This window comes from Falco peregrinus, chromosome 18, assembly GCF_023634155.1.
Source record: "Falco peregrinus isolate bFalPer1 chromosome 18, bFalPer1.pri, whole genome shotgun sequence".
NCBI lineage: Eukaryota > Metazoa > Chordata > Aves > Falconiformes > Falconidae > Falco > Falco peregrinus.
The window spans coordinates 4,068,642-4,083,515 of NC_073738.1; the positions used below are offsets into that span (position 1 = coordinate 4,068,642).

Consider the following 14,874-nt stretch of genomic DNA (forward strand, 5'->3'; position numbering starts at 1 on the left):
TTTGGCTTCTCAGCGGTAATTCTTGAGGCAACAGTGCTTTTTTGCCTTTTACGTAGCTTGTTTAACAGATTTCCACAGGATCATTTTTGCTTCTGAGTGTTTTTAGTTACACATACACACAACGTTGAAGTGCTTGCTTATTCCTTCTGTGGCTCAGTGAGCATTAGGCTGTCCCCATAAATAGATGTTCCATCCTCAGATCTCCTTCCACTCCCGAGTTATAAAGACACTGTCTTGTATTCCAGGAAGGAACTCAGGATTATTGCGAAACAGGGATGATAGGTAAGTGTATTGATCCCTACCGGATAAATTTTGGACCCACCAACTTGTCAACACCAAACAATTAAAGGGGAGGCTTTATTAATATTATTTCCTGACTATACTCGTTTCATATAGCATTTGGATATGTTTGAATCAAATTCAACACCAAGTTTCTATCCAAAAGGCAGTTATTTCTAGATTTCCTTAACTGGGAAGATAATCTTTTAATTTATTGTCACAAACCATTGGCCTGTTTAAGTTGTATTTTAAACATCTTGTTGGAGGTGTGCAATGTTGTTCTCTAGATTTTTATTTTTAATTAAGTTGATACTGGAAATGGGAAGTACAGATGTTTTAAGGAAGAGTAACTCTATCTATTCACCAAATGCTCAGCCCTCCTGGGGGGAAGCCAGAGGACTAAAAGAACTTGAGTTCATACAGATGGCACAGGAAGAGGAAAAATAAACTCTGTTCCCTTAAAGATACTTCAGTAAGCAACTGGAAAAGGCTGTAACCATAGATGTCATAACTTTTGTACCCTGGAAAGCTACTGATACCTTTGACAGGGTTTTTTAGTGGTGAGATCCTGAGCCCAGCGACTAGAAGGTCCCTCGCCTCTGATGTTGCAGGGTCCTGACTGTCAACAGAGTAATAATAATGAACAGATAAATCAAAAAGGTGGAAAATGTAAAAGAAAACTACTGCAGCTAGTGGGGAACTGGGTGATGAAGTTGTGCCCGTGTATTTTTGTGCTGTTTTCTGGCAGATACGTGATGTCCAGATGCTTGAGAGCTCCCATAGTCCTGGAATACTCTGGACTTAGTGGGAACGTATCCTTGGGGCATTACATCCGAGTGAGCCCTTAATTCAGTTTTGAGTTTTGACATTGAGAGAACACTTCATGTTAGATTTGCATGAAGATGAGTGTAGGTCACCTTATCCGGGTATATGAAATAAACCTAATCTGTATTGCTCATCACTTACAGCAGCTTGCAAAAATAGTTATGGTTGGAATTATGTGTAAGTAGTGTAGCATTTACAGTCAGCTCTTCCTGTTTGGTTTCTTTACTTCATCCAGTAACTTAAAGAATCTCACATACGGTCACCTCTTTCCTGCTAGCATGCCTGATGAAGGGTTGAGCTGTTTACTGAGTCACTGACCCAACAGAATAAAACCATTCTGAATTTAATGTGAAAAACAAACATGTTCCTGTGTGAACTTTTGCCAGGTTAACTATGAGAATGCTAACGGGTTTGAAATGCAGTCTTTTATGTAGCTTTCACTTGATATTTTTTCTAAACGGGTGGCATTTCGGAGGTGTAGATGATTAGTTCTGCATAGATTCTCTTTATAAAAGGACAAAGGGATTGTATTTCCATAAAGAAGTTCTTTGGGAAAGAGGGTGGAACTAAGAGCTGAAACTATAGGTCTATGGTTCTCTTCATGCCCTAATTATCTGGATCTTTGCTTCTGATGCCAAGGGGGAGGGATCTGTTAAAACACAATAAAACTACCAACACAGTCACTGCTGTGGTTGATGAGCACTCTGAATCCAAACCCTGAACTTTCTGGTTTGGGGAGAACTGGACCTGTGCTTTCCAAAAACTTGTATCTTCAAGCACAGCTTGAATGTTGAAGGCTGAAGGGAGACTCTCCGAGCCAGCTGGTGTTACCTGGGAGGCTTTTCTCCTCCAGAAGTGCTTTACCCTCAAAAAAAAAAACCAAAACCAAAAAAAACCAAACCACGGTATTTTTCTTAACCCATTTTTAGCAGTTCAGCTGCTTGTTTGCTGGTGGCAAACACATTTACAGAAGAGCCCTTATACATGGAGAGTGTTCAATAAAATAAGTCCTCAGTGTGCAAGGCCTGGGCATCATGATTACAAGCCACGCTAGCCTCCCGAGGGGCAGGCAGGCTTGTGTCACTGGGATATCTGTGTTGCATTAACACGTGGTCTATTTGCCTAAATTGAAAAAGAGGTGCCAGGGGAAAAATTAAGATGAAATAAAACTGCAGTTGTGTGCCACTTTACCCTCTGCTCTTTCCACTTCATTTACGAGTGTGCAAAGAATGTGGATTACCAAAAATAAGCAGGGCTTGTATTCTCATTTATATAAAATTATAAAGGTTGCCGTCCTTTGAGCTCATGTTTAGCCAATGGTGTAGTTCACTCCCAGAAGCTTTTGTGGCAAAGAATCGAGCAGACGTCAAAAGTTCAGGAAGCCAGAAATCTGCTGGCATGTAATGAAAAGTACATTATTATTTTATTTCATCGGGATTGGCAGAGAGACTTGAGAACAATAGCAGGGGAGGAGTAGGCTCTGATGCCATTGTGCTCTCACATGAGCTGCCTCCTGTCTCAAGCCGATGCAGAAATCTCCCTCTATGCGGATCCAGTCTATCCCTCTCTCCTGAATTTAAGGTTTGTCGTGAAAGTCTCAGATCCTCAGGTCTAGCAAGGGGGTGTAGCAGAGCGCTGGGGTTTACTCTGAGAATAACGTGATCTCTTCCCGCTCTGCGATTTGAGGCAAGGAATGCCTCTCGAGCAAGCCTCAATTCAGTGAAATTGCATGGCTTTGTCTATTTAAACTGAGAAAATCCATTTGCCACTGGTCCTGAACCTGAAAAGCAATGCACTCCAGTTCGGTAGGAGGGAGGTCTTACTGGGATACAGCCTCACCAGCAAAATCTCAGGCACAATTGCCCCAGCGTGCACTGAGTTTTCCCCTGCTCTGACAATTTCTGCATCCTGATCGTCCCCCTTCTATTTACTTTGACATGTCGGTGACGGGCTATCTCTGGAGCTTTTAAATGATGCCAGAGTGCAGCTTATTTAAGCTGATTTGAAGAGAATTGTAAGGTAATGGCATTGTATGCCAATTTGGCTCCTCCTGATATGTGCAGTGATCGGGAGATAATCCATTACGGTAACCTCTTTGAGCTGGAGTGCTGAGATAGCTGCAGATTTTATAGAAAACCTTTTCTTTTAAGAGCTCGATTTGCACTCCCATTGAAATTTATTAGAGACTTCTTAGTGGTTTTCTTAGAAACAACACTAAAAACTTAAAATACTATTCTTTGTCACAAAGCTGAGGTGGGCGGCAGCTATTAATAAAACACAATACCAAGCTGCGGGAAGGCTTGAGGTAGCGAAGTACTGCTTCTAGTCTGCAGAAATATGGACAGCTTTATTTAAGTGCTGGTGATTTGTGTTCTTATTTGCTGGTCACCGGGCTTACTGCTGCAGCTCTTCTTATAGCTGAAGCCTTAAACCAGCTGAATCATATTTCTTGGCTTTGCGGTCACTATCATCCTCCAGTTTGTAAATGCGTTGCTGCTTAGATAAACCCGCTCCTCAGAAAACACACTGCCTATGAAGAAGAAAAACCGCCTCCTAATTTTTAAATCCTATAGTAGCATGAAGTTGCATGTTTGCTTTAATACAGGTTGGGGGTTCTGATCCTATTGGAGATGTTCTAATCTTGCTGTGCACTGTGGGAAGACTAAAAAAAGGCTGGTTTCACATCAAGAAGATAGGTTCCCAGGGCTCCAGTGGGTTCCCAGGGCTCCTTTTCCGTAGTTGTTGGGGAGGAGCTCCCGGAGGATGATGGAGTGGCTCCATTAAATTCCCGTTCAAATTTCTTAGCTGCCCCTTTTTCCCCCTGAATGTGGCAGCGCTGCGTGCCTCCTGCAGCTGTCCGTCCTCTGTGAACACCCGCACATATGGTGTGATCCTAAAAGTAATTTAGAGATTTTGGAGGATTAGAATAATGAATGCTTGCCTCAGGATTAGGTGGAAATTTCTTTAGTGTAAGCCTAGTTGAAATATCGATTTAGTTCAGATAGCTTTCTGGGAAGGCTGAGACCTGGAGTATGCTGGAAAGCATTTCATTGCTTCAATACACTCCTTGTACTACTGTGAAATTGTACTTCAGGCTTTTAATTGCTTCACCCCAGTTAGGTTTTGGGGGAGGGGGGTAGGCATAGCTGTAGTTAACTGCTTGTCTACTGTTATTTGCGTGGATAAATGAGTGGATTAAATTACGTACTCGAAACAGTGAGGTAGCAGTTAACTCTGACAGGATATTTTGAAAAGTTCTGGCTATTTTAAAAGTTCAGTGCTGATCAGCTGCCTGCAAGCATAGCCTTCCGTATCTATTCCTGTAGTGATTTGTTTTTACAGATGAGCTGTCTGGTCTTCTGTTGTCCCTCCTTCCCCTACCCCAAATTGCATTTACGCAAGATAACGCAGTCCAGCCAGGTTTCTTGGAACTTGGCTCTTTGCAAACGCAAGAAATCATTTCTGATGATAGGTGCGTCATTTTAGATCAGTCAGATGCTCAGCGACGTTATGTTCTATATTTTACATTCCCAAGGAGTTGGCATGGTGCGGTTGTGGAGCTTTTCTATCCTCTACTTCTTCCTTCTGGCCCCTGTGCATCAAAAAGAAACTCAACCTTGAGATCTCTTAGTCCTTTGTAAAGTCAGCTTTGTAAAATCAGACCGACTTCTCCCTGATGTGGGGAGTATGAAATTCTCAGCAGTCTCAAAACCCCGGTTAGTGGTTTATCATTTTACAGGGTGCAGGTATCAGTGTAGCTAGGTGGGGTTGTGTTGCGTATTCTGGAGTTGGCAGTGCATCGGATAGTTCATTTGCTTCGTCACTTCTGATTTGTAAGCATTGAGTAGGAGCAGAGGCACGCAAAGGTCAGCATTTAAGGAAATGGGCATTTAAATTCTGTTTTCATTCAAGCTGTCTGTTGTAATGAAGACAGGATTGCATTGTGGGCAGCTGCATCGCTATCAACTGACTTTGAGCCCGTTGTATTTCACGGGGAGATGTTTAAAGCCATGCCAGGGGGGTGGAGGTGGCGTTCTGAGTGCACCATTGCACCTTCCTCTTTAAAGTAAAAGGTCACAGTTCACTTCTGGTGTAAATAGCTGGGTCGTATTTTTTTCCAAATGGTTGAGTGATCTAGAGAGTTGGCATCAAACCCCAGTTAAATAGTTTTGTCAGCTGTTGGTGACTTCCTGGAGCATTTTAGATACGCTTTTTAAATCAGCATGAAAAAGCTGATAGCATTGCTTAGTCCATTTCCCCCCCCCCCCCCCCCCCCCTCCCTCTTGGAAAAAAATTCAGTATTCAACGTTTAACATACACCACAAAACCCTTGAGCCCTTTACTTGTCCTGGTGAAAGTAGCTCTGTTCTTCCAGGTGGGATCATTGCTGTGTCTGTGCGTGTATGTGTATGTGCATCCCTCCCTTCTGCTCCAGAATTCCTAAGCTCGGTCCCGTAGCCTTGCTGGCTCAGGTCCTTCCCCGTAGAGTAGCTCACAGACACACCAAGAGCCTGTGTAGTAATGTTTGCTTTTTCTTTCTTCCCCCCTCCCCCTTCCACTCTTGTTATATTTTTACTTTCTTTTTTTCTTTGTGATGTGACATTTTCAGCTGATGTATTGAAAGCAAACCCTTCTAATTTTGGAGCCCAGATCACAAGAGTGAGTTTCTTTCTACTAGTGTCTATAGCTGTATTTTCTTTTGTGTGTCCTCCCTTCCGATTTGGTAACGCTCAACCACATTTAGTAAATACGATTAGGTAAGAGAATCCTCTGTCTTGTCAAATCTTCCCTTTTCACAAAGCAATGTTCTCTTTACATTGGGCCAACTTATTTCCTCTAATTTGAGCTTTGGGTTAGTTTTCAGATCCACTGCTTTGCTGTGTGTACCAGTCTGACTCTGCTCCATTAAAGAGGCAGAGTCAGCCAGCTAGAAGGTATATTTAGAATTCACCGATAATTTGTACGTCTTCTATGAGAATTTTTCTGAACTGATTGCTGCTTTGAGCACTTTTAGTCTTTCAGGCCCTTCATCAAATGCCTGAAAAACATTAAACTTTCAAAAGCTGGGTCCACAATGCTTTCTGGAAGTGGGCCTTTTGAAAGGGTTTCAAATTGTGCACCAAAAAAAGAAAAATTAATCCCTTGGGATGGTAGTGGTCTTTCTTTGCTGCTTTCTGTTACTTAAACTTGACAGCACACTAAAAAACATGCCTTGTGAATTTTCACATGTATTCAAAGGAAAAATGGCAGCCTCTTTTCCTAGCGCTTTGGGACAAGGACTTTCAAAAATTCTCTGTTTTGGATGTTTGATTTCTATTATTAGAATTTGGATATCTAGATTTCCTCAGCGATGTTACCATGTTTGAAATTCCTTGGGTTTGGGTTTACTTCCTCATATGATAAGAATTCTGGGGAACTTAGTGTTTCTGCCCTTTGAAGTATTCAGCCCCAAAAGACCCCACTGCATTTTAGAGCATTTTGTTTCTTGAGAGACCGTCTCAGAACTACTGTCAGGAAAAGCAAGTAACTGTTTGTGGTGTATGTTGTATTATTTATTTGCTTACCGGAATCATTTGTGTGGGATTTTTGGCACCTTCTCCAATGTAATTTGTACATTGCTTTTGTAAGATAATACCTGGGTAACTCTCTTGCACCAGCTAATCCCTTTCTGTTCTTTGGCCCATGCTATTAAGACTTCTGTCATGCACTGTTTGTCAAGTACATTTGCACCCTGCAAGAGCAGCAAAATAAACAGTCTTCCCCCCCCCCCCTTTCCTTCCAGAATTTGCTTGTTGCTTTGAAATCAGCTTTATTGTACATGCTAAAGAAAACCAGCAATGTTGATTGGAAATGCATATACACAGACTTGAAGTCATAGCCAAAAGTGATCAACAGTTGTCTTTTCGTTTAGCTACTGGGAGGATGGCAGTGTGCTCCATTTGGTTTGTTGAGCTAAGATGCTGTTGCTCTATCCTAGCTCAAGAAACGTTACTGGGGAGGGGCTTTACAGCGTACTTTCCAGTGCTACAGCAGAGAGACTTTTTCAGACACTTAACCGCAAACCACTTTTATCTAATCCATTTTCCTGCTTTCTTTTGCCTCAGAGGTTGAAAGATCTCAAGCAAAGGGAATTTGCTCGCAATGTCTCTTCAAGATCACGTAAAGATGAAAGGAAGCAGGAGAAAGCCCTCCGACGTCTGCATGAACTGGCAGAACAGAGGAGGCAGCCTGAATGGTGAGTACAGGGGATCCCCGAGCACCGTTGGAGCGTGTGTGATGGAGCCCTGCGTGGGACTGCAGCCCTTTGCTGCACTGGCTTTCTTGCTCCTGTAATCTTGTGTTAAGTTTCAAGGGTTAAGTGCCGTGCTTAAGTTCGGCCTCGTGCTGTCGTTTTGGTAGGAGTGAATTCACTAAACCAGTGGTCCAGAGCATCCCCAAATTGCTATATCCAGCAATGCATTTTGATCGGTTATCTAATATTAAAAATCCCAAGCCGCTGTATAATGCTGTTTTAATGCTTCTTTCTGGATGCAAGAGCACTTGAAATGTGTGAAAGACTGGTTTAGATGAGGCGTGAAGCTGCAGAGGTATACAGATGGCAGTCAGCTGTTTCCTCTATTTTAACTTGTCCATACAGTGCTCCTGGAAGTGGACCCATGTTCAGAACCACCACTGTGGCTGTGGATGAGGAAGGCGGAGACGATGACGATTCTGCAGCCAACAGCAGTTCTTTCATCCAGATGACTTCTGGCCAAGCTACAGAGATGACAATGGACAGAGGTTTCCTAAGCACTGGACAAGTCGGTGGCACTGTTATGCCAAGCCAAATGCCCGTCCAGACAGCGCAAGCGATCGGCTTCGGCATTAAGAACACTTTGGGAACTCCGCTGCAGAAGATAGGCGTGTCGTTTTCATTTGCTAAGAAGACTCCGGTAAAGCTGGAGACCATAGCTTCTGTTTTCAAGGACCACGTGGAAGAATCAAGCTCTGCAGATGGAGCAAAAGCTGACGAGAGAGGGTCCTCGGATGCGGGGAGCCTGCAGAAGTCTGGCGAGGGCGAAAGCACAAATAATTCGGATGGCAAGACAGAGGAAGATGACCAACATGACAAAGACAGCGGGTCTCTAGCCACTACATTATCTAAACTAAAAAAGATGAGGCGAGAAGATGGACCAATGGCAGCTGAACCAGAATACTACCACTATATTCCCCCAGCCCACTGTAAAGTAAAGCCTAATTTTCAATTCCTGCTTTTCATGAAGTCTACGGAACAAATGGAAGCTGAAAACATGAACAAAAAAAACACGCATGAAGTTAAAAAGGGTAGTTCTCCAAAACCCAAACCCAGCAAGCACACAGAGAAGGCTGCTGAGAGCACGGGGCAGCAGAAGGAGCAGAGTACTACTGAAACTGCAGCTCAGCAGGGCAAAACAGAGCTAAAAGAAGTCCTAGAAAATGCAAGTGTGCAGGAGAGCACGCATCTTACAGAGAGCAACGTCCCCGAGCCAGACACTACTAAAGAAGTTGCTCAGCCTGTCTCAGGCTGTAAAGATGCCTCTGAAGGACCAAAGCATCCGACAGGACCTTTTTTCCCTGTTCTGAGTAAAGATGAGAGCACAACTCTCCAGTGGCCTTCAGAGCTTCTCATATTTACCAAAGCAGAACCGTCTGTTTCATACAGTTGTAACCCCCTGTATTTTGATTTCAAGCTCTCTCGCAACAAAGATGGTAAAGGTAAAGGGGCAGAGAAATCGAAGGACACAGGGAGTCTTTGTAAAGAAAACAGTCAGAGCACAGAATCCGGTGAGATAAGCAAACCCAAGGAGGCAGAAAGTATAGGTAACAGTTCTGCTCTAAAAATGGAAAACAAATCTCTGTCCACCTGTGGCTCCCAGAACAAGCAAGAGTGCAGTTTGGCAAGCGCTAGTAAGGGGGAGGGAGAGGAGAGTAGTAAAAGCATAATTGGTAAGAATAAGTCTGGAAGATCCCACAAACACAAAAAGAAAAAGAAGCACAAAAAGTCCAGCAAACACAAACGCAAACACAAGGAGGAAGCCGATGAGAAGGGCCGGAAAACTGACCTGGGGGAGGAGAAACCCAAGAAACGGAAAAGACGCAGGCACAGAAAAGGCAAATCATCTCTTTCTGCTGAGTCGGAACGGGTGCTAAAAACTGAACTGTCTGAAGACTGTAGCCATTTCCAGAAGAAAAAGCGGTGCTCTCAGGAGTCCCAGAGGAAGTCTCTGTCTGCTGAAGAGGGAAGCAGTGGTAAGAAAGAGGATGGTGGTAACTCCTGCCAAGAGCATGGCAGCAAAAAACACAAGACTGACCTGCAGCAGTTACCTGCTTCGAGGAGACGGTGTTTGGCTCCTTCCCTGGGCAGGGCCGGCCGCAGGAGCCGGCAGAGCAGCGGGGACTACGACAGCGACGAGGGCTCCCACGGGAAGCACTGCCAGCAGAAATCCCCGTCGCAGTACAGCGATGACTATGACTCCGGCAGCGAGCACTCCAGGAGCCGCTCCAGGTCGGGGCGGAGGCACTCCTCTCACAGGTCGTATTCGAGCAGCTCTGACGTTTCCACGGACCACAGCCGGTACAGCCGTCGGAGAAGTTACTCGGATGATAGCTACAGCGATTACAGTGACCAGTCGAGGTGCCATTCCAAGCGGTCCCAGGACTCTGAGGATGACTCTGACTACAACAGCTCAAATCACAGATCGAAGCGGCGCAAGTATTCTTCTTCTGAAGATGACTACAGCTCGAGTAGGAGCAGGTCAAGGAGTCGAAGCAGGAGCCGAACCCACCCTCGAGGCAGGTCAAGAACAAGGAGCCGGGGCAGAACACGCAGCAGCAGCTGCAGCCGCAGTCGAAGCAAGAGGAGAAGCCGAAGCGTGACAGGTCGCAGCTGGAAACGGAGCCGCAGCTATAGCAGGGATCGCAGCCGCAGCACGAGGAGCCACTCGCAGAGGTCTCTCTCAAGAAAGGGCTCACGAGGCCACGAGAGCCCCGAAGAGAGGAGGTCTGGGAGAAGAGACTTCATCAGGTCCAAAATCTATCGCTCACAATCTCCTCACTATTTCCGGACAGGCCGAAGCGAAGGATCATTGCTGAAGAAAGAAGATGGCAAAGGAGAGGACCTGAAAGGATCTGGCTCGCTCTCCCAAAACAGCAGCGGCTCTGGCACGGGGAGGGCCTCGGAAGGTGACTGTAGTCCGGAAGAGAGAAACTCCGTCACTGCAAAACTACTCCTGGAAAAGATTCAATCCAGGAAGGTTGAGAAGAAGCCCTGCGTTGCTGATGAGATGCTGTCGGGGGCAAACAAGGTGGGCATAAAGCTCAAAGATCCTCCCCAGGGCTACTTTGGCCCAAAACTTCCTCCTTCCTTGGGCAACAAACCGGTTCTCCCCTTAATTGGGAAACTGCCAACGATTCGAAAACCAAACACCAAAAGATATGAAGAGTCTGGCTTGGAGAGGGGCGAGGAGCAAGAGCTGTCGGATTCTGAGGATGCTTCCCAAGGCATGGAGGAGGCTCAGTTGGGCAACCAGTCTCTCCTGGAAGAAGTGGTGATGGTGATTCAGGATAAACCTTTGGATGAGCAGAAACGCGAGGAACCTGCCGTGGAAATGCCGTCCATGCCTCTCGAAGCACCGACACTCCCCGAGTGCTTTGGCTCTGGAGATCTGGTCATGTCACACAACTTCCTCTCGGATCCAAGTGATGGCGATGGGCTAGAACGTATGGAAGGGGGCAACCAGCCGGTCCCAGTGGAAACCAGTATGATGCCCTTAGTTCCAGATGTCGATCACTTTTCTGGCTATGTGCCTCAGAGCGGGGAGCCCAGCATCGAAGGGGATCGGGAAGGGGGAGAAGATTCCTCTCTAGCACCGCTCGAGAGCCAGCCCATCACTTTTACACCCGAAGAAATGGAGAAGTACAGTAAGCTGCAGCAAGCTGCGCAGCAGCACATTCAGCAGCAGCTTCTGGCAAAGCAGGTCAAGGCCTTTCCTGCCTCGGCAGCCCTGGCGCCGGCAGCGCCTGCCCTGCAGCCCATCCACATTCAGCAGCCAGCAGCGGCATCCGCAACCTCCATCACCACCGTGCAGCACGCCATCCTGCAGCACCACGCAGCCGCCGCCGCCGCCGCCATCGGGATTCACCCTCACCCCCATCCCCAGCCTCTCGCTCAGGTTCATCATATCCCCCAGCCCCACCTGACACCCATTTCTTTATCCCATTTGACCCACTCGATTATTCCAGGGCACCCTGCTACGTTTCTAGCCAGCCACCCCATCCACATCATTCCAGCATCAGCTATCCATCCGGGCCCCTTTACTTTTCATCCAGTTCCTCATGCTCTTTACCCAACCCTTCTCGCCCCGAGACCTGCTGCTGCTGCGGCCGCTACGGCGTTACATCTTCACCCTTTGCTGCACCCCATTTTCTCAGGACAGGACTTGCAGCATCCACCCAGTCACGGCACATGAAGGACAAAATGAAGTAACCTTGGAGGAAGGAGAATTTTTTGCGTTTTGGGAAGGGGCTTGAAGTTGATCCGGTTGGCAGGTGAGAATTTCCTTTCACTTCTTTAGCAGCCAAAGAAGCCAAAGGCTCGAGGGCTGGGTAGCAGCAGGCGACAGGTCGGTTTGTACGCGTTGTATATCTGCTACCAGGGACTCTCGCGTCCCCGACACCTCCGTGCACACCGCCGCGCTCTAGCCTAGAAGAACCATTTCACGTGTAGACCAGCAAGATACTCGGCGAGGCTTTTTTCCCTGGATTCTTACCCTTGGTCATCTTCCTTCTGCCGCCTTGTAGATGATAAATGAGATTTCATACAGACTCATAGGGCTCTCAAAATCTTTTTTTTTTTTAATCAGGTCATCTAATCAAAATAGCATGATTGAATCCAGCTTGTAATCAGCGATAAAACATTCAGTAACTGACAGCTGTGGGTCCTGGCGAGGAGACCGGTGGAGGGCAGCGCCGCTCTTGCTTTGGCTGGGCAGGTACCAGTTGTCAGGCATTACAGGAGGTTTCTTGGCTGCATCCTTGGGGGGGGGTTTCCCTCGGCATGAGCCGCAAAGGTGGAAGTAAGATCTTATTTTAAAGCCGAAGAGAGGAGCTGCACGTGCGCCTGGAGCTCTGACCCTTCTCCATCCTGCATTAGCATTCTCCTGCGCGAGGGCTGCACCTTGACGCCTTCTGGATATCCTGGACTTGGAGAGAGGTTCTCGCTTTGGGGGTTGGGGATTTCAATCTGGGCTTTGACCACTCTTCTCCGGAGAGGAGCGGGGGGGGAAAACAATAAATGTCATTCTGACTTCCATCTTTTGTGGTGTTGGGAAAGAGACACTTGGATGAGAGAGAGAAGAAAAATCCCTTTAGGAATTGAAGCAATACAGAGGACTGGGGAGAGTGGCCGGGGTATGTAAAGCGTGTTCTTTCCTCTGTAATACTGATGGTTTCTTTATTAATTTATAGGATTTTTTTTTTATGTAAAGAATTGCACTGAACTCTGTAAACAAAGATGCTGCTTTTTGTAGCTCATATAAAAAGGTTACATTTGTAGTATACCGCAATAATATTTTTTACAGCCAGTTCTTTTAGTGGTACTTGTTCTGGTGGCTTTTGTGTAAATATGTTTGCTGTAGGTGAAATAAGACACTTGTAAAGGTTCAACTTTATAGTTTCAGCTAGATGCAAAATGACTAAGCATGTATATTTTATCAAGCTCATGTATTTTTGAAGTTTTTATGTACTATAAAATGTAAAAAAAAAATAATCTTCATTTAGCATTTTGCAGAAGAAAAAAAAAGCGAGACTTGGACTAGGTGAGGTGCGTGGACGACACTGGTGACTCTAACAGCTAATGAATGGCATTGGGAGGCGGTGGCTGCCGGCTTGGCGGAGGGAAGCAGCTACTGGAGGCAGTCTCAGGAGCGTCAGGAGTTTGGGTTGTCTCCCAGAATATAAAATACCCCCTCCCAGCCTTGTTTTTTCCTCCCCCCACCCCAGGGTGATTTGGAGGTGCCAGCTTGGCTGTGCGGTTGAGTACAGCCTTCTGGTGAAGGAAGAGCCTTTTTCCCGTAACGATTTGTCACTTTACATGCAGGCAGAGGTGGTTTAGGACTGATCTGTTGAGGCTGTGCCTGCCCGTGATGTTCCGTAAGGGATTTCTCCGTTGGTTCTGACACTGCAGCTAACACTAAGCGTGGGAGGCTTCTCCATCCGCAGGCTCTTCCCGTCGCACCAGGATGAGTTGCCGCTGTCCCTGCTGACCCGGGTATTCCGGGGTTCAAGGTCCTTCTCGTGTTAGAGCCGTTCAGGGGCACCTTGGGGGGCTTTGTAGGGCCTGATTTCAGAGCAGGCAGCGAGGGGGGATGCGGAGCACGTGCCGGCTGCGTGGCATCCCCCTCCCCATCCTCCCCTGAAGCGCAGCACCGAGACCCGGGCAGAGGTTCGAAGGATCGAAAATTCTTGAGCTTCGTCACTCTTTAAGGTCGGACTGAAACACAATGGTAAAAAAAAAAAAAAAAAAAGGGACTCAATTTCTCTGTAAATAATTAACAGAATACAGTATTAATGTCTCAATGCTGAGCTTCATTAGCTTCTAGATTCAATACGCGTGTTCTGGCACCCTTCACACTGCAGTCAGGGGTTTTGGTTTTTTTTTTTTGACTTCCAGAATAGTGCTAAAAATAATTAACCTATCATTACTTAACAGGCATAAACAGACTGTATTTAACTTTGTCACATAAGAGATATATATATATATAAATATATATATATGCTGTAAAATGAGGGGAGAAAAACCTTTCTAATAAACCAATGATTTGTGGAAAAAAAATGTATGGTTGCGTGAGATGACTTGGAGCTGCTGCATCTGATCATGATGTCGCCCTGGGCTTTTTCTTAAAATAACAGTATTAGATGCTTGGTTCATTGAGTAAAACTACTTTTAATTTGAATACTTTGCTTGAAAGATGCTGAGCTAGATACAGAGAGAATGTACTCCCCATTTTTTGTTGTGTGTTTGGTTGGGTTTTTTTGGTTGGGTTTGTTTTGTTTTGTTTTTTTTAAAGGACATTTAAAGGACAGCCCTTGGGTGTCCCTGCAGCGTTGGTCCTGCTGGGAGGTAGCACCAGCACCATGCTCATTTCTGAAGCCATTTGGCCAAGCAGCTTCTGGCTTGCCATGGAGGTGGCCTGGTGGCCCACTAGCCCACTAGCCCCCCCCCAGGCCCCTCTCCACCTTTGCCAGCCTGGAGGAGTGTTGGGGGGGCAAGGGCTTGGGGTGAGGCGCGTCGGCCTCTCTAACTGAAGGTCCTGATATGGTTAAAGGCAAAAATTCGGAAGCCCTGAATGTTGCCAGGGTTGGGGGTGCAGGATGGGACCTGCCTCTGCCTGGGCTGTGCTCTGGGGGGGCCCTGCGGCTGCTCGGGTGGGTGGGCGAGAGCGCGGAGGTATCGCAAGGAACCGAAAAAGAAGGAATGTGATGGGAGAAAGAAATAGAGTTGCCGTAAAGCAGTCTGGCGGGGGGGTCAGCCGGGTTTGGGTGCTCGCTGCTGCCAGCCTGGGAAGAGCCCTGCCCCTGGGTGCAGACCCCAGGCCCCGGCGTGCCCCTTTCCCAGTGCCGCGGTGCTGAGCCGCGCTCAGCCCCAGCTCCGGGCCAAGAGGCTCCAGCTGCTCCAACGGGCCGGCACAGACCTGTGCAGGGGGCTGCGTCCCCCCTCGGGGGCTGCACTGCTGCTTGGGCGCAGCGGGGACC

At 46.7% G+C, this 14,874-nt stretch overlaps 1 protein-coding gene across 9 annotated transcripts in view; it reads left to right on the forward strand.

Moving 5' to 3' along the window:
- Positions 1–13,954, forward strand: part of GPATCH8 (G-patch domain containing 8) — a 58,676-nt gene extending 44,722 nt beyond the window's left edge. For 8 of the 9 annotated variants that reach the window (XM_055789681.1, XM_055789682.1, XM_055789688.1 and 5 more), the window contains 4 exons: positions 246–282; positions 5,714–5,763; positions 7,209–7,339; positions 7,742–13,954. In XM_055789681.1, coding sequence (XP_055645656.1) covers positions 246–282; positions 5,714–5,763; positions 7,209–7,339; positions 7,742–11,591 — 4,068 coding nt within the window. In that variant the 3' untranslated portion in view covers positions 11,592–13,954. The remainder of the gene's footprint in view (positions 1–245; positions 283–5,713; positions 5,764–7,208; positions 7,340–7,741) is intronic. The other variant, XM_055789685.1, reaches the window with a different exon arrangement.
- The last annotated feature ends 920 nt before the right edge of the window (positions 13,955–14,874 follow it).